We start from the raw sequence: 23,762 nt of genomic DNA, 5'->3' as shown, positions 1-23,762 counted from the left end.
TCCTCAGCTGGAGTACTGTCTCTAGTTCTGAGCACCACACTTTAGGAAAGATAGGGACAAATTGGAGAGTGCCCACAGGAGAGCAACAAAAACAATAAAAAGGTTTAGAAAACCTAACCTATGAGGAAAAGTTAAAAAAACTGGCTACGTGTAGTCTTGAGAAAAGACAACCAAGGGAGGACCTGCTAACAGTCTTCAAATACATTAAGGGATGTTACAAAGAGGACTGTGATTAATTGTTATAATGTCCATTGAAGGCAGGACAAGAAGTAATCAGCTTAATCTGCATCAAGAGAGACTTGAGTTAGATATTAGGAAAAGCTTTCTAACCATAGGAATAGTTAAGCAAAGGAACAGACTTCCAAGGGAGGTTGTGGAATCATTGTCACTGGAGGTTTTTAAGAACAAATTAGACAAACACCTGTCAGAGATGGTAGAGATATAGTTGGTCCTACCCTCAGAGCAGGGGGCTGGACTTTATGACCTACTGAGGTCCCTTCAACCCTACATTTTTATGATTCTATGGTTGCTCATTAAATCGTTTTGAAATCCTCAAATGGAGAGAGTGTAATTACAAATGCAGGGCATTATTCTTCCTTTTAAATGATGAAATTATAGGCAGTTTAAGATCGTGTGGCCCATATTTCCTTCACAAACACTTTTCCAAGGTGGCTTTTTATTTCTTTACTTTTTTGCAAGACATAACCTCCAGGATAGTCTAGAATACCTCTCATGGTCCCTTGCAGCCTACATTTCTATTATTCTGTGATTCTCATAAGTGAATCATGGAACGCTCAAAAAGGTATGAAAACCCCCTTTGCATAAATTATGCCACTTAGCCCATTATAAAATAATTGTCAGTGGCAAAACTAGGTTCTAGCCTGATATTCAATCTACTTCAAACAGGTATGCACTAGCACAAAAGTAGCTATGGGATTAATCAAGAATATGTAGATTTTAAGTTCTTTGGAACAGGGACCTTTTTTATTCTGTATTGGCACAGCACCTAGCCAATGGGATCCTTGTCCGTGACTAGGACACTTGAGTGTTCTGATAATATAAATAAGTACTACTATTCCTTTACCAATCATGGGTTCGCCAAGATTCTCCAATCAATCGCATTTCATCAATACCAATTAGCCAAAGTGCTAAGATTTTAGTTTTTTTAAATTCTGTAAATGCTACTCAAAGCTTCTTCTGCTGGTACTCATAAGATGGAGTCCAATACTTATAGTCAGGGTTTGAAAGGAAATATTTTCAGATTTCTACTGAAAAGTGATTTGTCTGGGAATTGTTTTTGACATTCTTATAAGCATTTAAAATTATATTTACATCCAAGTGTATGAAAAGGCAATGGTATCACAGAGAACTCATAATTAAAAGCCATTGGGGCAGCTGCACAGCATTCTGCTGCAGTCTTGAACATGACTCCTACATTAATAGCAGTATATACAATTCATTCACAGAGGAGATAGAAGCATGCAGCCAATAACAGAGAAGTTGGTTACTTACTGGTAACCTTCCAAGGAACAGCAATGTCATCTGCTCTATGGGCAGCCGCCTCTTTACTTACCCAGCCAAAAAACATAACAGCACCTGGCAAGAACTCATGAAGCATGTACATAAAGAATGAACAGAAATAAATGGTGTTTTACAAAAGGACTACAAGTTCCATGTGATTTTGATTAATCAAGAATCATACATTTGGCAAATTGTGAGAGAATTTCTAATTGGTTGGAAAGAAATTGTATATATGATATGAGAACACTTATATCATATATATAAGTGTTATATATCTAGCAGAACACTTTTTTCTATCCTTTCACCCTCGACAAATTTCAATATACTAAAATCAATTGAAACTTCTATTTGAGCCAAAACTAGATCTGTCAAAAACATGGCCATGACACATTTCTTGCCCATTTCACAAGAGTGGCTGACCCGTTTTCTGACATACCTGAAACAGACACACATTATTATATGTCCTTTGGATTATCTATCAATTTAGGAGTCATGTTCAAGACTGCAGCAGCAGGAAGAATGGGGGCTCAGCAACTATGTTTTTTCCATTACCATTTTCTTGTCATCTTTGTGTCTGACAATTCATTTCAATTTCTGACTGCCATCGTATTCCTCTGGCCCCAGTTTCACTCCCAGGGTTAATTACAGCCATACTTCAATACTTCGGTCTAATGATTGTCCTATTGCAGTTGCTTGCTTGGGATCACACCAAGATGTCCCAATTAGTTAACAATACAATATCATTGTAACATTACATTGCCTTGATCTTGACATGCCAGACAATACTAGTTTTCTTTCTATAACAAAGCTGTTTCCTCTTCTGAGAGGAAAGGTTCCCAACCTCCACTTAGAAGAGCTTGAAGAGTCAGGATTGAATGACAAAAAGGCTGATTTGAACACTACCACAAGATCATGGTTGAAGCTTGACATGAAGGGACTTAATGAGAGACGTTATATGAGTGGACCCACATTCATCTGGGTTGCTAACCTCTTGGATCAGCAAATTGCCAGAGGAACAAGCCACACTCTCTGGAGATCAGCAGAGCATGTACATCTGAATTGTTTTAGGAATGAAGCTGTGATCTTCCATATAAGACAAATAAAAACAAAACAAAATTGTGTGAGTAGTTCATGCTACTTTATACAACCTGGAGAAACCACCTTACATAAACACTGTTACAGCTGAGAAAACAGCAACAACTCAAATACCAAAAATTTGCCATCCAAGAGAGTCTGCCTTATTCCAGCAGATGCCATGCCTATGACACAAAAAACAGTTACTTGCTTGTGCAGATTGCAGGCAGCAATCATACAAGGCTCATTCAAGGCAGCAAGTAAGCAATGTCTGGCTGAATGCATTACAGAGAGACATTACTGGGGCTCATTGTCAAAATACTGCTTCAGAGCCTCCCTGATTAGAATAGCTCCACATTGAGCCCCTCTAATAGTCCCGGTATCTGTCTGCTCAAAGTCAGCTGCCAGGCAATCAACCTCAACTCTCCACTCCTGGGGAAACATTTCCCCCTTAGCGTGACAAATGTTATGTAGAGCACAGCAGGCTGCTATGACCATCCAAATATTTTCCTCATTGAGGTCTAACCTGCCAAAAAAGCAGCACCAGCGACCCTTTAATCAGCCAAAATTATATTCTATGGTCATTCTGCACTTACTGAGCCTCTTGTTGAAGCACTCCTTGCTGTGGTCAAGGTTTCCAGGAGCCATGGGAGTAAGGTATAGGCAGGGTCCCCCAGGATCACTATGGGCATTTCCACATCCCCTATTGCAATCTTCTGATCTGGAAAGTCCCTGATTGCAGCTTTTTATACAGGCCAGTGTTCCTAAGGATGCGTGTATCATGCACCTTTCCCGGCCACCCTGCACTGATGTTGGTGAAAGTGACCTGGTGATCCACCAGCACCTGCAATACCATAGAGAAATACCCCTTTCTGTTGATGTACTCTGTCACAAGATGGTCTCGGGCTAAAATTGGGATATGTGTCTACTGCCCCACCACAGTTACGGAATCCCAAAGCCATCCACTATTTCCCGCACATTGCCCAGAATCACAGTCCTTTGTAGCAGGAGGCAGTTAATGGCTCTATACGTTTTCATCACTACAACCCCCATGGTAAACTTCCCAACTCCAAGCTGATTCACGACTGACCAGTAGCAGTCTGGAGTTGCCAACTTCCACACAACAATTGCCATTTGCTTTTCCACTGTGAAGTCAACTCTAATTTTGGTGTCCTTGCGCCATAGGGCAGGGGAAAGCTCCACACACAATTCCATGAAAGTGGCTTTGCATATCTGAAAGTTCTTCAGCCACTGCTTGTCATCCTATACCTGCAAAATGATGTTTCCCAGGGCCAGAAGTGACGGTCCACCATGTGTAGCTGCTCTGTGAATGCCAACATCAATCTTGAATTGTTTCTTTCCATGGCACACAGCAAGGCAGGCACTATGCATTCTTGTTCAGATGTGCAGCTCATTAAATATTGAAGGATCAGCCATATTGTGTTCACGCAGCACAGGATCCATGCTTTCAGGCAGAGACAGTGGATGCACAGCTTACAGGGGCAGTTGAGAAACAGCACGAAATGTAGTTGGACGCCCATGGAATGATGGGACAGAAGAAACTGCATCATGGAATGCTGAGCCCACCCCCAGGATGCACTACGATCTATTCCCAGAGCTCCTAAAGGTAGAAGGTAGCAAGTTGCACAGTGGCATAGTTACCCATGGCGCACTGGTCTCTGTCTATGCTACAGCACCAACTGGGTATGTACTCAGCCGACACAAGGAGCGTTGTGTGAACATGCACAAATGATGTAATTACACCAGTTTATCATTGCCATAACTTAAGTCAACTTTACTTTGTAGTGTAGACATGGCCTTGCTGTGAAGAATGAATCAGAGAAAAAGAAAACAAAAAACAAAAGCCTAGCTATGCAGAGGATGTTATATCCCACTCGGACAAAAGTGAAACCAATGAAGCAGCGTCCATCCACCAGTTCACTTTAAGAGACATAATGACATTCCAACAACTTAGCTCCCCACCCCATATCTGCTCTTGGATGAACTTAAATACAGTGGATTCAATTTTCCAGTCAGTTACACTGGTGTAAATCAGGAATAACTCCTCTGAAAGCAACAGAATTACACCTTTGTACTTCTTGTGTAATTAAGAGGGCAATGAAGTTCATCTGGGCTAAGAGAACAACAATGAAGAATGGTCAGTTTGGGAGAACCCTATAAAAGCATTTTACTACAAAGAAAAGCCCAGGAAACTGTCAAAACACTAGCACTTTACGTACAAGGTAAATGTATTTACATCTGTTCACATGTATGGGTAGCACATCTGGCTCTTAAGCTCAGGAAAATGACAATTTGAAGTGTTAGCAGCACTACTAAAGTTTGCTTTCTGCCACTGCTGCCAAACAAAGAACATGAAAACACTGTACATATAAAAACATTGTGGGATTCTGTTCCAGGGCTTCATGGAAAAAAGGCTCCAATATGCCTACTCATGGATTCAGTACTGAAGTTGATGCTCTATGATGGAGCGGATTCCTTCAGACGTAGAATCAGAATTCTTGGAATGTGATTTATCAAAGAGCTCATGAAAAAGGGGTTAATGTGATCTACAGCAGCAGAATGACACTGTCAAATCCCTACCCCACCTTTCCTCAGGTATAGGAAGCCATATTGTTACCAGTGGCAGACAAGCTGGGATTGAGACCTCAGCCCCAATTGCTGTGAGTGTTTAGTACTGGACTATTGTGCCTTCATTGCCACAGCCAACTGGGGAAGTTTGATACAGCTCTCTTCAGCTCAGCGAATGTACTTTACAAAGGTCTTGCATGTGTAACATCAATGAAGATTGTATTTCTTCATGACTTGAGAGGAGGCAGGAGCTCTCTGCCTGCCTGCCCGAAGGGATGGATCAACAACCTGCCAACCAAGCGCAGTAACTTGAGGCAAGTAAGGGCTTCCTTGCCAAAGGGAGGCTACAAATAAGCCCCAGGACCTGGGGCAACTGACTAGGCAAGCCCCAAACTGAAGAGACTTGTAGGAAGTAGCCCAGGGAAGTGGGGAAGGAGAGCCATCTCTCCTATTTAGGGGTTGAACTTCACAGGGCCCTGGGCTGGGACTGGTAGAGAGGGAGAGCCCAGGGCCCCCTACCACCCCCCTCTGACCTTACAGGCTGCCTGGCCACAGAAGACCCTATCACATATGATGGCTGTGTAAGCAGAGCTCTTGGGGTGCTCTAAACAAGATCTAGGTAGAAATGGCACTGTAATAAAGAGCAGCAGAATTAAGGGAGTGCAACACTGAGCTTAAAACTACACTTGAGTATGCACACACACTCCCGCCAGGTGCTCCCTACAGTTGGGTCACACTGGAGGATCTGGCTCATCTTTTTACTTCATTCCTAAAAGGATTTATTAAACCTGAAATGGTTTATTTTTAAAAAAAGGAGGCAGTGATATAATTTCATCCTATAGCCCATAAAATGGATGATTTGGGGTCACATTATAGGACTAGAATGCAAACTTATGATATGCATGAGGAGGACAGGCAAGTAACTCTTTGGAATAAATAGCTATATCTTTTAGCCTTTTGTGTTGGGGTGGACTTCCCATACTAGCCCTGCATAAGCTGACTGAGGCCAGGTGGCCCCAATCAGCTACTTAGGCTGAAAGCAGGGGAGATTTGGGCTGGAGGCAGCTAATTAAGGACAGACTCACCTGTGCAGGAACAAGCAGGGCCTGTATTAAGCCAAGTAGCTGGCTGCAGAGAGGGAGGGGAAAGCTACAGGGAATTAGGCTACAGTCACTCCTTTGGATGGAAGGAGTTGGAGGCTGGCAAACTGAGGTAGGGGTGGGAAGCCAAGTATGTAGGAAAAAACCCAGGGAAACAGCAGCAAGAGGTGGACTGTGGCTGCTTGTTACAGGATGCCTGGGCTGGAATCCAGTGTAAAGAGAGGGCCTGGGTTCCCTTACCAGCCACTGGGAAGTGGCAAGGGCTTTGGAGGTGCCAATCAGGCAGCAGGTCTGGAAAGACTGAATTCCCTGGAAGGGGAGGACTTTAATGACCTGACCGGAGGACCAAGCCAAGGAGAGGAAGCTGCAGACCCGGGAGCAAGCAAGGCAGCAGAGTGAGGCTAGACAGGAAAAGAAAACACCGGAGAGAGAGCACAAGCTCTCAGAGCAAATCCCCAGGATGGCCAACAGGAGACACTGCTCAACGTGAGTGGACCCCGTGACAGCTTTATTTAGATATCTTTTTATCTTGAAAGTGTAGAGCAGATGTAAGTAAAGTTTGATTCTAAAATCTCTTCTCCAAAATGCAAAACGGTCTTGAACTTATTTCTCTGACTTTGTTCCTCTGCAAGAATAAAACAGCTAAACATATTCCTGTAAATCAGTTTGTCATCCTGGAACATTGTCGCTTGGGCCTTAAAGCTACCCTGCTAATTCTGTCAAGAAACATTTTAGCTGCTAATCTGGATGAATGTACATTCTGCTTGCTGTTTTTTTGCCAAACACAACAGGTAACACTCAACTTGGTCGCATTTCTCACTTTGTCATAAGATATCAGATGCAGTCTGCAAAAGGTCATTTCCAAAGTTTTGGGGAGTCTTCTAGTCTTCAGTCGGGAAAAACCCTATTAATTTTGGTGATTGGACAATTCTAAATAGCACTCATTTGGTTCTGCAGGCAGAGGAGCATGATGACGTTAAAGCCTACTCAGCCAGTCTTCCCTCCAACCCTTCAGTTCATTTGGATACATCCGTCCCATTGGTTGGAGACACTAAAGAATGCTGCAAGTCAGAACTGGGGTGTTTTGCAAGAGTTGGGGGTGTGGTACAGAGGTTGAGGACCGGAACAGTGGGAGCTGCTTCAGTTCAGGAATTCTACTGGCTCAGTAGGAGTGAGGCTGGAGCTGTAAGTTATGACTCCTCCACACTATACCTGGCTCAGGCAAGAGGACTGATCTTTGCCCAGACAACTGTTTTTAGCTCAGCTCAACAGTGCCCATTTGGTGCTACGGGCACATACGCTCCAGCACCAAGGGGGCACAGTCAAAGTGAGAGCTGACCAAGGCATGCAGCAGTGTTTAGGTTTAAGGTTAGGGTTACTGAAGGGAGGGAGTGATGACTGGCAGAGTTACCGATGATGTGACAGCGCTGCTGCTCAAAAGGCTCCTGCCTGCACCACCAAATGGCTAGCATCAAAAGGAAGTTGTTAATATGAAAATGATGGAACAGAGATGAAGGGGAGTATTTTAGATTACTTAATACTAAAATTTGGATTTAGTGGCAGTATCCTTTAAAACTGCTATAGGTTCAGGGACAGAGACTGTGTTTTTGCCCCTCCAACCACCTGCCAGCTTGCCCTACAGATGCAACAAAATGTGTGATCCTCTGGTGAATACTGGCACAACTCGTCATTCTGGTCCCAAAAACACAGCTAGAGAAATGACAAGAGTGGGAGATCTATTGAAATATACTTACCTTTGGAAAATCTAGATTTCTAGATCTTGATAAAGTCAGGTATGATTGGATATAAGAAAGTTCTTTCCTTGTACGCACTCATTCTGCTGTCATACATTCTCTGATTAATCTCATTGGCTCACTCAGTTCAAATCCAGAAAGACATTCTAGTTCGAACATTACTCCACATGGAAGTAAAATCCATCTGTTTATTCAGGTCTTTCATTAATGAGAGATATTTGACTTTGGCAGTACATCTCCTGTCTGGAATTCCTCTGTCTGTAGCTGGCTGACACGTCAGATTGTAAGAGTATATTTGCCACATTTGGAGAGAGAAGTGTGGCTGTCTACTCTGGTTTATTTCCATAAATTGTATCCAGTTATAAGCTTATAACATAACAATCACGGGTCTACTTTGTTAAAGTGAATGCCTCTATCCCCAAAATTACATAAAATGTCTCAAATCATAAGGTGGAGCATGTTTAACTGTATGGTGTGCAGAATGTTTTAAACTTCAAGGTTGGCCTACGATCTATTTGACAGATTCTTTTTTCACTGCTTCAGTTAACAGCAGTGGTTCTCAATCAGGGCTCTGGGGCCACCTGGGGGCCGCGAGCAGGTTTCAGGGGGGTCCACCAAGCAGGACCAGTGCTAGACTTGCTGGGGCACAGGGCAGAAAGCCAAAGTCCCACTGCACAGGGCTGAAGCAGAAGCTCGAGTGACTCAGCTTCATGGGGCCCTGGGCAATTGTCCTGCTTGCTACCCTTTAACGGCAGCCTTGGCTTTAATATACAGAAAACCAGTTATTGTGGCACAGGAGTGCCATGGAGTTTTTATAGCATTTTGGGGGGGGGGAGGTAATGAAAAGAAAAAGGTTGAGAACCCTTGGTTTACAGTACACTGTATTATTATAGATAATTGGTTAAAAGCAAAGCCTATTAAGGCTGCCTGACACTTCCCATTATAAAGACACTGTATTCAATTGATTATTAAACTTTCCCAAACATCAACCATTTGGACTGAAATTTTCCATGCTGGATGTCTGTGTCAGGTGTTTTTGGTGTATGTGTGTATTTTTTTCCCCTTGGGGGGAAACTGTAGCCTTTTAATGGTTCAACCATTTCCATAAACGGAGTCTGGCAAAACAATGTATTTTTTCCTATGTTAAAAACAATCTTGAGACTTTCTTTGAAATGCTCTCATGCACCCATACCTTGGTGTTTGGCAGTGGATGACCTTTTTGTCAATGATGTAACTTTTGCCTTCCCTGTAAAAGTCTGCCAAATTTGGAGTTCAGTTGAGATTTTAGATTTTAACAGCTAAAATCTCCAAAGATTCCATCCTCGCTGAGCCTCTCAGCTCCCAGTACTGAGGATATTGTGAAGGGATGATCCCTCCAGTCATGGGCTACAGGGGTGAAGCAGGACTTTCCCTGTAATTGCTGTGCATGGGTGTGGTTTGGGCCCTGCTCCCTCCTGCTGACACACAGGCAGCACAGGAGCAGGGGTGATCTGAATGCAGTGGGGACAAACTGGACAGAGGGGGGAGAGAAAGGAATAGACTGGGACAAGGAGTCAGATGGGACTTGAAGTGGGGGTTCAACTGGAACTAGCCAGGCAAAAAGACAGGGAGCCCAAGAGGAAGAGGAAGGACAGGTTATAACTGATTTGGCAAGAAGAGGGGGACACAGATTGGACAAGATGTTGAGGGAGGAGGGAACTGGAACTGGCTGGAGCAGGAAACTGGGACTAAGAAACTAAGAGAGAGTGGGGAGGAGGAGAAGGAAAGATTTTGTCAATGAGCTGGGGTGCAAGAACAGAACTGGCACAAAGAGACTGGAACAAGGAGCCAGATACAGTAAAATAGAGACTGGATGAGAAACCTAGGGTGGGAGACTAGGAATCCTTGGAGAGAAGTGGGGGAGACACTGATCAAATGAGGAGTACTGGGCTAGGTTTTGTTGGGCAAAAAGACAACTCAGAAGGCAAGGAGAAGATGTGGATAGGAAAGAAAAGCATGTCCACTGAAGCACACTCCCCCTCCAGAGCCTGGAATGGAACCCAAGAGTACTGAGTATCATCATTCCTCTATTGTCTACAAATATCTGTGAAGCATACCAACAAAATGTATGTCTTATTTCCCCAACCCGTGCTAGTCCACAGAGATGATGATGCTGTCAGTTCCTCAAGTGGCAGAGGTCTATGCAGTGGATCTAAAATGTTCCAACGCTGCTAATGAACCATGTGGGTGTCATCATGATCCCACATAATGGAATTTCAGGGATTTTTTTTTAGATTTTTTTTTTTTAAACCTAGAAAATTTCACACAATGCTACATTAAGAGAACATTAAAGGTTGCAAACGCTAGCACTCAAAGGTAGAAAAATGCCATAATTACAGCTGCTTGTGCAATCTCAGTTTGGCTCCCTTGTTTTTATGCATTATGATACAGTCTTTAATTACATGATCACATACTGTTTTTTCACAGGACCCTGCCTCCTTCAGTCCACAGAATGGAACTGCTCTAGGATGAATCAATCTTGTGTAGTGAAAAAAACTGTTCTCTATAGGAACCCTAATTCATTTGGGGCAGAAGTTGGAAGGTGTGTGGAAACAAGACTGAAGGAAGGGAAAGGAAACTCTCATGGTTCAGGCAGTTGATGGCTGCCCTTGAGAATTTGATCTGATCCCTGCCTTTGCCACAGATTTTTCTATGTGAACTGGCAAGTCAAGTAAACCAAACTTTCCATAGGTGGTCACTAGCTGCATTTTTCATTTTCTGGTTACATGATCTGAGATCCTGGGATCTGATTTGAAAAAGTGCTGAGCTCTCACAGCTGTAACTGAAGTCAAAGGAAGCTATGCTTTGACATATGAAGTGCTAAGTACTCTAGAAAAACAGGCATTTCAAATCGGTCCCTAAAAGGTAGTGGATGCTTTTGACTAATCTCTGTGCCTCCATTCCCCATCTATAAAATGGAGATACCATCCCCTTACCTCACAGGGGTTTTGTAAAAATAAATTCATTATTTGTGAAGCACTCATACTAGAGTGCCAGAGAAAAGCCAATGAGGACATTAATAATTCTCCAATCAGAACAAGGTTTGACTCATGTACAGTAAATAAGGCATGGGGCCATACACCAAACATACTGAACAAGAACACCACCACAATAACGAATAGCTGACTATTAAGGCAGACAGGTGTCCTGTAGGGAAAAGATATTAAGGGATCATGAAACTAAGACTACTATAATAATTGTGCACAAGTGGGCCAAATTAAGGTTGCATAGGCACCTAAACATTGTTTTAACTTTGTTGGGAAAGCTGAACAAAGAAATAAAATATCCTAATAAATGTCTATTAGCAACAACAGATACATTGCGCTGTTGGTTAGCATTTCTAGAATGAAGAAATATTACTCATTCTGGGGTTTACTTTTGCCTTCATGATGATACTCCCTTAGAACAGAATAGGTAGGTGTCAAAAATAAGGTTTTTATTGTATACCCCATTCTCGCCTTGTCTAAGCATATAAACACACACACACACAATTCACTACAACAGATTTGAAGTTTACTAATAGTAAGTCACTATATCTTTTGATAACTTTGCAATTATGGGGCCAGATCCTCTGATATAAAATTTACATCAGCGGAGAATCAGGACCATTGCATTTTACACCACTCTGTCTCTAAAGATGAGTAGTTAAATTCCTGCATTCTGATTCTCAGGAACAAATTATTACTTCCAGGAAAGAAAGGAAAACTGCATTTCCTGAGGGATCATTACTGGGGAGGAAGGTAAACTTCTGACAATTTGGTACGATTTCCAGTCTATGTCCAAGAGACTCCTTTACTGGAATAGTATGGATGTTGCTGATCAGGACTGAGTTGCAGCAGCACAGTGTGTTGGGAAGCTTACAGAGCCCCTACCAGCATTAAACCTGGGTCAGGCCACTATCATCCGTCCTCCATTTTCATAAGCACTAAATCTGCCCATTGTATTTTTGAGCTATACAGAAGAAAAATGAAAATTATTTATTTAAAATATGAGATAAGTAATGCAGCATGTCACATCTATCAGTGAATTGAAAGGCTGTGATAACCACGGAATAATGGCAACTTTTTGTCACAGCCAACACACATGCCTGACTTGCCTCTCATTGAACTGGCCTACATGACGTATAGACTTTAAAAAAAGCTGAAACGCCATTCATTTTAGATGAGCAATTTCTATTCCAACCACATAAGGTGAGGAGGCCTAGTATGTAAAGTGTTATACAAGGATTTGAACTAGCTCTCCACTCAGAACTCCAAATTTCACTCACTCATAAAAATAAACGTTTTAAATCAAACTAATCAGCAGTGAAGTAGTAAAAATGTTGACGTGTATGGCAGGGCCACATTTTAAAAGACAAACCCACTTCTGTATGCAAGAATGCGTACATTCACATTCTTCACAAAATTATGGTATTTGTGTATGAATCAGGCAATGGTACATGAAAACTAGCTATTTAGTGTTTAAATCTCCATTTCCTGGAATAAATATGGAATTGGCATATAAACTCAGTACTTCAGTGTTTGTTTACTTGTACACCTCAAAGTGCACAATTGTATGCTTTTTTTTTTTTTTTGCTTGCAAATGGATTTTTTTTTTTTACGTGGCAGCCCTCACCAATGTTATCGTTTGGCAGCACTTCGTGCCCCTTAAAGCTAATTGCAGGCCACCTATAGACTCAATTCAAAATGACCATGTATTTGATTTACAGTTCTCTTTGCAGCCATAGGAAAAAGTTTCAACTGTGCAGAAACTGAAGAGCAGCATACCATTGCACAGTACCTCAATCTTACCCATTGGTAGTAGCAGTAGTAGTAGTAATGTGTAGTCATATTTGGAGCTGCAAAATGGGAGAAATATACCCAGCTTAGATAATCATGGAAGAGATGTTCCAAGAACTTAACTGTTTTACAGCAGAATTTTTGCCTTTCAAAGAACTCTTCTTAAAAATTAGATATTTTGTATGAATATCTTTTTGTACTATCAGAAACTTTTAAAAACATTTTTATTCCTAATTTTTAATGTTTACATTTATGGGAGATAATGCTGCCCACTTCTTATTTACAATGTCACCAGAAAGTGAGAACAGGCATTTGCATGGGACTTTTGTAGCCAGCACTGCAAGGTATTTACGTGCCAGATATGCTAAACATTTGTATGCTCCTTCCTACTTCGGTAGCCGTTCCAGAGGACATGCTTCCATGCTGATTACGTTCATTAAAAAAAAAAACCACGTTAATTAAATTAGCAACTGAACTTCTTGGAGGAGAACTATAGGTCTCTGTTTTACCCACATTCTGCCATATGCTTCATGTTATAGAAGTCTGGGATGACGACTCAGCACATGTTGTTCATTTTAAGAACACTCTGACTGCAGATTTCACAAAACGCAAAGAGGGTACCAATGTGAGATTTCTAAAGATAGCTTCACCCGACCCAAGGTTTAAGAATCTGAAGTGCCTTCCAAAATCTGAGAGGGATAAGGTGTGGAGCATACTTTCAGAAGTCTTAAAAGAGCAACACTCCAATGCGGAAATTAGAGAACCGGAACCACCAAAAAAGAAAACCAACCTTCTGCTGGTGGCATCTGACTCAGATGATGAAAATGAACATGTGTCAGTCCACACTGCTTTGGATTGTCATCAAGCAGGACCCACCATCAGCATGGACACATGTCCTTGGGAATGGTGGTTGAAGCGACATATGAATCTTTAGTGCATCTGGCACGTAAATATCTTGTGACACCGGCTATAACAGTGCCATGAGAACACCTGTTCTCACTTTGAAGTGACATTGTAAACAAGAAGCAGGCAGTGTTACCTCCTGCAAATATAAACTTGTTTGTCTGAATGACTGGCTGAACAAGAAGTAAGACTGGGTGGACTTGCAGGCTCTAAAATGTTACTGTTTTATTTTTGATAGAAGGTTTTTTTGTACATAGTTCTACATTTGTAAGCTCAACTTTCATGATAAAGAGACTGCACTACAGTACTTGTATTAGGTGAATTGAAAAATACTATTTCTTTTGGGTTTTTACAGTGCAAATACTTGTAATCAAAAATAAATATAAGCACTGTACACTTTGTATTCTCTGTTGTAATTGAAATCAATATATTAGAAAATATAGAAAACATCCAAAAATATTTAAATAAATGGTATTCTATTATTAACAGTGTGATTAATCGCATGATTAATCGTGATTACTTTTTTTAACCACTTGTCAGGCCTACTAATTTTATAATACATAGTCAAGATAGTCAATCTATAAATGGCAATTTTGTATAATCCTTAAGGTGTTGTAACTCTAAACTAAGTATGCCAAGTTGAACTTAAACATCTGAAACTAGATTTAGGAGGTAGGCATTACATGTTCTACAATATGTTTTTTAAAAATAGCTTTTCAAGTAAAGGCAAGAGGGACAAAACAATAAGAACACAAAAGAAAAAAGTGAGAGTGTAAATAATCTGCACTAGACATTTTGGCATCTTAACTGCACAGTTGGAAGGGAGAATGAGGTATTTACTTCTTGGACAAGTTCCTTCTTTTTGTCAGTCTTGATCCTTCCCTTCCTTCACATCAGCGCCACTCTTCATTCCCTTTGCACTGATCCCATGAAAGCGCATATATATATATATATATATATATATATATATACACACACACACACACACGTGTGTGTGTGTGTGCGCGTGCGAGCACAGGCATGCTAACCAGATAGCAAAATTGGAATTTATACAAGAAACCCAATTTACATGGGCCTCAGTTATATTTTTTGGCAATCCTCAAATATAGTATATCATGTCCAAAAGCACAGCAACTAAGGTAAGGAATGAGCAACCCCATTACATATTCCCAGATACATTAAATGATTCGTTTTGTTTCAGGCGCACTGAATTAATTTCAAACTCCATTCGCATTTTCGAAACTTTTTTTCTGTTCTTCATTTGTCCTTTGCCAGATTAAAGTGAATATTCTTTCATTGAAGTTAGATTATCAAACAGCAGCCATAGAAATTCCATGTATCAGTCCTGAACAATTTGTTGCCACATTACAGAAACGACCAGATCATCATATTAGCAAGATATGATTAATTACACAACAATAGTCTCTACTAGTATGTTTTGAATCATTCGACAATATTTTTCTTTTATCCAACTCTCAATTTTAATTCCCAGGACTACAACTGAAGCATGACCAGACTAGTAACACTTAATATGTTCTCTGAATTTCTGTTCAATAATCATTGTGTTAGAATTTATAAAATTAAGCTCTGTCTTTTTGATTATATCGCACCCTAGATGCAGCTGTTTCCTGTATCAATATAGTCAAATCAGGACCTTGAACAACTGATTGCAGGCCAAAGTCTGCCCTAAACAAGGCAGCAAACGTACTAATATACATTAACTACCCAGGTCTCTCTCCATGTTTAAAATTTCATTCTTGCTTTAATCCATGGACCAACATCTATGTACCATTTAAAGCACTCTATTTACCTTGTGTCTGCATTTAAGTACAACCCCATAGGCTCCTGAAACACAAAGGAAAAAACAGACAGATTAATTACTATGCTGTGGGAAAAGGAAGCAAATACACTACATTTCACAGCTGCCTAATATGCATTATAGATGCATTGTTCCTAATACTATTTTCTTACACTTGTATCTAAAATGCTTTGTTGCATTTTTGTGTCGTAAAATTTAAAAATGAAGCTGCTTGTAAGTATATGATTTCAAAATTCTTCTGTGAAGTCCTTATTTTTAGAAATATGCATGTGCAAGAAAATCTGGAATAACTGTATCTTCCTATAGTGTCAGTAGTGTAGACAGCCAACTAATAGACTTGCTTTTAAAAAAAAAAATCGTGATTTCATGTACATTCTGGTACCTCTACATTTTCCTTTACTTTTAGGGCATCTCTCAGGACTTATTTACACTTAAAATGCTATAGCGGCAAAGCTGAAGTGGCATTCTCCCATTGGTACAGGTAATCCAACTCCTTGAGAAGCAGCAGCTGCTCTGCCTGTCTACTCAGAGACTTAGGTCAAGGTATGGATTTTTCACACCCTGACACATCAGGGTTCAGTTGGATTTGTAATGGTAAGATAGTTTTTTCCATTTTTTTTGGACATCCTGACAACTTAAAAATTAGACAGTTTTATTACTTAATACGTTGACTTATATATGCAAATAATAATTTTGTCTAGCTCCGTAATGTCCATAGTTAAGCATAGAAATTGTTGCAGAAATCTGAGAAATAAAATTGTTTGTGGCCTGGATAACAATGATTTAATTTTAAGAACAAATGACCCCCAACATTGAAGTCATCTTGAGAAATAACATTTTGCAGAATTTCATCTAACGGGAACAGGTATTATTTTTTCTGTTTAATTATAGAATAATATATAAATAGCCTCTGAATTCTGTTAATTCTAATTCATATTTCATTAAGAAGAACTGACTTACCTTCACCTACAACCCCAAGGATCTCAAATTTATTCATCACATTACCAATGTTAAGAATCTTCATGAAGACAAATTCCTCTTGTGATGAGAGCCACAGAGCATGGCACAGAGAAGAGTGTCTAAAGGGTCTGTGGTAGGCAAAACTGAAGACTTTTGATAGGAGAAATCCACATTGATTGACTGGACTTCTTACATACTTGTCCTAGTTTCTAGGCATTAAACAGCTTCCTGGAAAGAAATGAATGGTAAAATTAGCATCAGCAGATCTTGCTTTACAGCACACAAAGAAAAACAATGGCATATATTCACAATATTTACTATCAGCACTGTGGTATTTGATAAAGAAAATTGCCTCACCCCCTTTCTGGGCTTTATGGTCAATAGAGCTCTGCAGCATATGTAAAGGAAGCCAGCAAAGGGGACTACATATCTGATATATGGCACAGCTGGTTTTGTAATCCCATATACAGGACATCATTGAAAATAAGAAAAAAGCTTACATAAGAAATGCTTCCTGCTGGTAGAAGAGAAAAAATGCAGTGATCTACCACAGTGGGTAGTTGAACACACTCCTATAAATACTAGTGTTTTCTCTTCCATTTATGTTGACAGCTAGCTACAGAAAAATGGATTGTGATTAACCAGTTTATTCTTCCCTCACTCCCACGATAGAAAATCTTCATTCGAAGAATCCTTACTATGCTAGTACCTCTTTTTCTATCTTTTATTACACCTGGAAATATTTCTGACACTTTTCATGATTAACTCTATTAGGAGCCTGTTTAAAAAGAATATGCTGAAAAACACTTTTTATTATATAAGAAGTTTCAAACAAATTAAATATACTTAGTACTGTACAATACGCACCCTTTCAAAGTTCTATTTGTAGCAAAGTTGTATAATTTCAGACAATAAATGTAATAATTATAAAAAAAATGAGAAGAACACAAAGCAAGTTTTTACTCCAGGCAAAATTTGTCACCTATAGTTTTAGTAGAATGATAAGTGTACCAAGATTTATTTTGCCACTGTATATAGTATCATCATCAATACATACACCATTTATTTATTTTAAAATGTAAAGAGAAAAATAAACCACCAATGGATTCACTGTAAAGGGGAACAGTTTTTCACATCTCAGTGCCCTAGGAATGGGACTACTCATGAGGAACTAGCCTGCAGGGTGGGAATGAATCCATATCATTAAACCAACACATGGCACAAAGATCGATGACCTAACTCTGCTGGATTCTGCACAAAAACAAACAAAGCTGCATCACTATTTTAGTGTTGCCAATGGATGCTGTTGAGAGTGCTGCTGTGAGCCAAACAGAACGAAGAGGAGAGGTATGAGAGACGGCAAAAACACAACAATGCTGGCCTTGTCAAAAGACCTGGAAGACAAACTTGTTTGTACAGAAACCAAAAGCTACATAAGAAAAGATGATCAAATACAGTATCTTAGAATCAAATTTCCTCTCTCAAAGTGATTATAATATGGAGATAAGAAAGGCTTTCCTAAATTAAACAGCTACGGGAAAATAGCTTAAAAAGTTATTCCTTCATTACTGAAATATTTTCATAGTTATTTTAGTTGGGCAGGAGAAACCATTTTCTTTACCTGAGTCTCTGTTAAAGAGATGGCATATCTTTCCATTCCCAACCTGTGCCCTTAGTCTTTTCCTTCCACATTCTCCCCCTCCCACCCGAATGTGTGTGCGTTTTGTCTCTCTCTCCCCCTTTGCAGCTCCTTCAATCTCTAAGGTAACAGTAACAAAACAATTAAAGAAGCCACGGAAAGTTATCTAATCTGTTAACCCCTGCACTACAGCCTAAAATGGGCTGTGCTTTGTCCACCCTATTGTAGCATTTGAACATAAACAAATCTTAGTGTTTTATGTGCAGATTGTGTATTAGTAATTAGACTACTGCCAGATTGATGCTGAAAACACCAACAATGCTCGAGAATAAATGAGAAAAGTCTAAAAAAAGCTGCATTCCATACACAAGAAAAAAATAATTTGCCAGAAAGAGGATCAATTCAGAAAATAGTATTTTCAACTTTCTATTAGTATCAGCCAACAATTTCATGAATGAAGATATTAAACAAGACTAACAGCAATCCCTGTGATAACTAACAATCTAGTCACAAAACTTTGTACTTTAGTGTTCCTAATTACCCTCTTAATGGCTCTTGTTCTTCATCCAGTTTTAAAAGTACATGATAATATTGCCGCCATTACGAATTAGTGAAAAATAATCTCTCATGAGACTCTATATCTAACGCTTTAAGAACTCTAAAGATATGTACAAATTTCCCTTCATCCACTAATTCTGAAATTCTATAAAAAAAACAGCAATTCAAGTCTGGCAATACCTGTTCCTCAAAGCCGTGCTGCCTACTATTCATGGTTCAGTGCTTTCACTGATTTTTCTTGATTGGTCCTTCAAATATTTGTTCCATATTTTACTGGGGATAAAGGCTAGATTTGCAAGAGTCATTGCTAAGGTCACTTTTAAAAAATTAGTATGAGCTTCCTTCCCCAAATCAGTCTTTCAACACATCTCCCATTTACCATCACCTTTCATAAAAACCAGAGTGGCACAGTAAGTTGATTTGCTAATTACATGAGTACCCCTGGATGTGTAACATCTGGAAAGGCTGTTTTAGGGTTTGAGGGGTTTTTTAGTTAGCAAGTTACCAGTCAACCTGCATATCAATAGTTACTATTACAACCAATAATAATTTGTACATTGTGACATTGTAAGTTAAAACTAATACTGTACCTCAAATTCCACCTGAAAACATACTGGCCATGAGCAAAGATCACACACCACAGGTGCAACTGTGCTCCTGATGTGAAACTGCACTAATAAGTGTACTACCACTTGCTGCACTAGTTTCAGCTTCAGAACAGTCTAAAGCTCTGTCTACACTACTCCACAGTTTGGACTCCAGGGGGTGTGAATAGCAGTGCACGCTGAAGTGCTGCGCTGTAACTTCCCCCATGTGAACTTCCCAGGTGCAAAGTAAACGGTTTCTAGTTTGCATTAATGTAGTTCTGTTTGAAAAAAATTATATCAACGCAAACTAAGAACCTTGTAGTTTGTGCTCACAGCTTCCACACAGGAGTTTCAGCACACTGCTATTCACACCCCCGTAGTCCAAACTGTGGGGCCATACAGACACAGCTTCAGCTGTAGCTCCACTGAAAGCGCAGTACACCAATCTAATCTTGAGGTGACAAAGGCATAGATAATCATTTCAAGATCCAGATAAGAAAAGGGAATAGCCATTAACTCGGATATCCAGCAGCAACCTAGGATCTAGTAACGTACCTGAACAGAGAACTGTCTATCAAGGTACTACTGTCAAAGCGAACAATAAGGGAACTAGCCTAACTTTAACACAGTGAAACCTTCGTTGCCTAAGAACAAATACCAAGGCTGCTCAAACCTGCTCATGGCATGAAACTGCTATTAACATTTGCGAGACAAGATGGGCAAGGTGGTATCTTTTATTCTGTTGGTGAGAGAGACAAGCTTTCGAGCTACACAGAGCTCTTCTTCAGGTCTGGGAAACCGGAAGAAGAGCTCTGTGTAATCTCAAAAGCTTGCTTCAGGCTATGGCTAACTACAGAGCTTACAGCAGCTCAGCTGCACTGATGTAACGCTGCTCTGGATGTACTAACACAGATGTTCTAAGGTGAGAGCTCTCCCATCGACTTAATCGCTCTGGCCCCAGCAAGCAGCAGTAGCTATGCCAGTGGGAGAACTGTCCCCACTGGCACTTAGGTCAGTGTAACTTTGCTCAGGGACGTGTCTTATTCACATCCCTGAGTGACATAATTTATACCCACTTAAACTGTAGTGTGTACATAGCCTCTCTCATCAACAGAAGTTGGTCCAATAAAAGATTCTCTCGCCCACCTTTTGTCTTTCTAACATCCTGGGAAAAAACACTGCTACAACACCACTGCATACTAACATGTGAATCTAGCAAGCCCCTATTTACAGTAGTTATATAACTAGAACTTCAGTTGTTCCCATCTATAGCTGCTGGTACAGTGAAGTTGCTCACTCATCCAGACAAACAAAGGGACACTGGAAAAAGTCACACCCAGAATTGGCACACACATTGAGATTCTCTGTAGAGAGGGGAAGGACTGAATTATTAACCAAGATTCAGGTTCTGTGTTTTGTTTGGCTCTGCTAATCCTCTACTTCATCTATATGAGAGTCCACCTAAAAAAATGAAACAAAGCTGTCCTGAGTACAAAGAATAGTTTCAAATCATAGATAAAGATGCAGGAAAAAAAAGTTACTCATGTTCTCATAACTTTTGTTCTTCGAGATCTGTTGTTCATATCCATTCCAACCAGGTGCGTGTGCGCGGACGTGCACAGTAGCCGGAAGATTTTTCCCCAAGCAGCAACTGTGGGGTCAGCCTGGGCGCCCCCTGGAGTTGCGCCTTCATGGCGCCCAATAAATGGCCCTGCCGACCCGCCACCCCTTCAGTTCCTTCCTGCTGGCTACTCTGACAGAGGGGTAGGAGGATGGGTATTGAAATGGACATGAATACCACATCTCGAAGAACAACAGTTACGAGAAAGTAACAGTTTTTTCTTTTTCGAGTGCTTGTCAATTCCAACCAGATGACTCACAAGTCCAAGTTCAGGAGGTAGGATCAGAGTTGTCCACTGATTGGAGCACTGCTAGCGCCCTACGGACATCCAGTGAGTGAAGTCTTTGCTCCCTGATGCTGGAATGCAGTTTAGGGTAGAATACCAGGAGAAAGATGTCCTGGTTGAGGTGAAACTGTGATACAACCTTCGGTAGGAAAGCAGGATGAGGTCTAAGCTGAACCTTGTCCTTATAGAACACAGTGTAAGGGAGCTCTGATGTTAGGGCCTTAAGTTCAGATACCCTCCTGGCCAAGGTTATCATTAGCAGGAATGTGACCTTGTAAGAGACAGAGAGAGCAGGGAGCATGACACCAAGTGGTCAAAGGGTGGTCCCATGAATCTAGAATGGACCAGGTTAAGGACCCAAGCTGGGACAGGCTGCAGAACATGAGGGTAGAGCCTGCTGAGACCTTTTAGAGACTGTCTGACCATCGGGTTAGCAAAGACAGAGCAGCCCTCCGCGCCTAGGCGGAAGGCCGAGTGAACCCTTTCTGATGACATTGAAAGACCCTGCTGCTTCAGATGGAGGAGGTAGTCCAGAATAAGTGGCGCTGAGGCTAGCGTCAGGAACGAATGGTACTGTGCCAACCAGATTAAAAATATCTCTTCCACTTGTCAGGGCAGGTAGCTTTCATAGAGGGTTTCCTGCTGCCAAGGAGGACTTGTCTAACCTGGTCTGAACAGGAAAGCTCCACCGGGTTCAACCACGGAGCTTCCATGCCGTGAGGTGCAGCAACCCAAGGTTCAGATGTTGGAGACTACCATGATCTTGTATGAGAAGGTCTGGGAAGAGCAGCAGGGTGACTGGAGCTTCCACGGACTTGTCCACTGCTGGCAGGGCCAGGCTAGAGCTATCAACATGAACTGAGCTCATTACCTCCGGATCTTGAGGACCTTGTGAACGAGCAGTATGGGTGGAAAGGTGTATAGGAGACAACCTCCCCAAGGGAGGAGGAATGTGTCCACACTGGAGCCCAGGCTGTGATTTTGGAAGGAGCAGAACTACTGGCACTTCCTGTTACGTCGCGTAGCAAAGAGGTCTATCTGGGGAAATCCCCACCTCTGGAAGATTGAATTCTCAACGTCCAGATGAAGGGACCACTCATGTCCAAGAAAAGACCTTCTGAGGTGGTCCGCCAGCTCATTCTGTACCCCGGGGAAGTACGACGCTTGTATTGAATGTTCTACACACAAAGTCCCACAGCATGAGGGCTTCCTGGCACAGAGGAGAGGGGCGTGCACCCCTCTGTTTGTTGATATAAGACATGGCAGTGGTGTTACCTATCATAACTGATGCACATTGTCCTGTTAAGTATGCCCAGAAGGACTGGCATGCCAGGCGCACCGCTCTCAGCTCTCTAACATTGATGTGGAGAGCCAGATCCTCCTGAGACCAGAGACCCTGAGTCCTGCGGTCTCCTAGATGTGCTCCCCAACCTAAGTCTGATGCGTCCATCACTAGCAAAAGAGACAGCTGTGGACTGGCAAAGGGGACTCCTGAGCACACCTCCTGAGGGTTGAGACACCGCAGTAGGGAGTCGAGGGCTAGGTGAGGAAGGGTCACGATCCTGTCCAAGCTGTCCCAGGCTGGTTGATACACCAATGCTAACCATGACTGGAGCAGTCAGAGCCTGAGTCTGGCATGTTGCACATGAAGCTACAGGCAGCCATGTGTCCCAGAAGCTTCAGGCAGTTTCTTGCTGTGGTGGTGGGAAATGGTCAGACCTTGAAGGATACCGGCCAGGGTCTGGAACCTCGCTTCCGGCAGGTGTTCCCTGATTTGGATAGAGTCCAGTACTGCCTCTATAAATTCTATCCTCTGAATGGGGGACAGAGTCCATTTTGCTTCATTTAGGAGACGACCCAGGTTGTCAAAGGTAGTCCTGATGAATTTTACTTGAGCTTCCACTTTGGTCCTAGTTGTCGAGGTATGGAAACACCTGTACCTGGTACCTGGGCAGGAATGCAGCGACAACTGCCATGCACTTGGTGAAGACTTAAGATGCTGCTGACACGCAGAACGGAAGGACTGTAATTTGGTAGTGGGTATTGTTCACCACAAACTTGAGGTACTTCCTGTGGGGCTGAGTGATTGTGATGTGAAAGTACGCATCCTTCAAGTGGAGGGCGGCATACCAGTCTGCTGGATCCAGTGACGGGATGATGGAGGCCAACGAGACTATATGGAACTTGGGTTTCTTCACAAACTTTTTGAGTTCTTGTAGGTCCAGGATAGGCCTGAGGCCACCTTTGGCTTTCGATATTAGGAAATAGCGGGAATAAAAGTCCTCGCCCCTGTGCTCCTCCATTGCCCCGAGAGTAAGAGCAACTGCACCTCCTGGATAAGGAGTTGCTCATGAGAAGGGTCACTAAAGAGGGAAGGGGAAGAGGGGTGGAAGGGCAGGAGAGCACAGAATTAGATAGAGTATCCCCTCTCTACAGTGTGGAGCACACAGCGGTCCAAGGTGACACAGATGACACAGTAGAAAGGGGATAGTTGGGACGAGAAGGTAAGGCGGGGTGGATCCAGTCTTTGGGGT

General features: G+C 41.6%; 1 protein-coding gene across 3 annotated transcripts in view; it reads right to left on the bottom strand.

The window, feature by feature from the left end:
* CDKL5 (cyclin dependent kinase like 5) overlaps nucleotides 1–23,762 on the bottom strand; it is a 215,503-nt gene that overhangs the window by 112,210 nt on the left and 79,531 nt on the right. For all 3 annotated transcript variants that reach the window (XM_073356542.2, XM_073356532.2, XM_073356562.2), the window contains 2 exons: nucleotides 16,538–16,765; nucleotides 15,569–15,603 (listed from right to left, as the gene is read on the bottom strand). In XM_073356542.2, coding sequence (XP_073212643.1) covers nucleotides 15,569–15,603; nucleotides 16,538–16,601 — 99 coding nt within the window. In that variant the 5' untranslated portion in view covers nucleotides 16,602–16,765. The remainder of the gene's footprint in view (nucleotides 1–15,568; nucleotides 15,604–16,537; nucleotides 16,766–23,762) is intronic.

Source organism: Lepidochelys kempii, chromosome 1, assembly GCF_965140285.1.
Source record: "Lepidochelys kempii isolate rLepKem1 chromosome 1, rLepKem1.hap1, whole genome shotgun sequence".
NCBI lineage: Eukaryota > Metazoa > Chordata > Testudines > Cheloniidae > Lepidochelys > Lepidochelys kempii.
The sequence above is the reverse complement of the archived record's forward strand: the minus strand, read 5'-3'. Positions and strand labels throughout refer to the sequence as shown.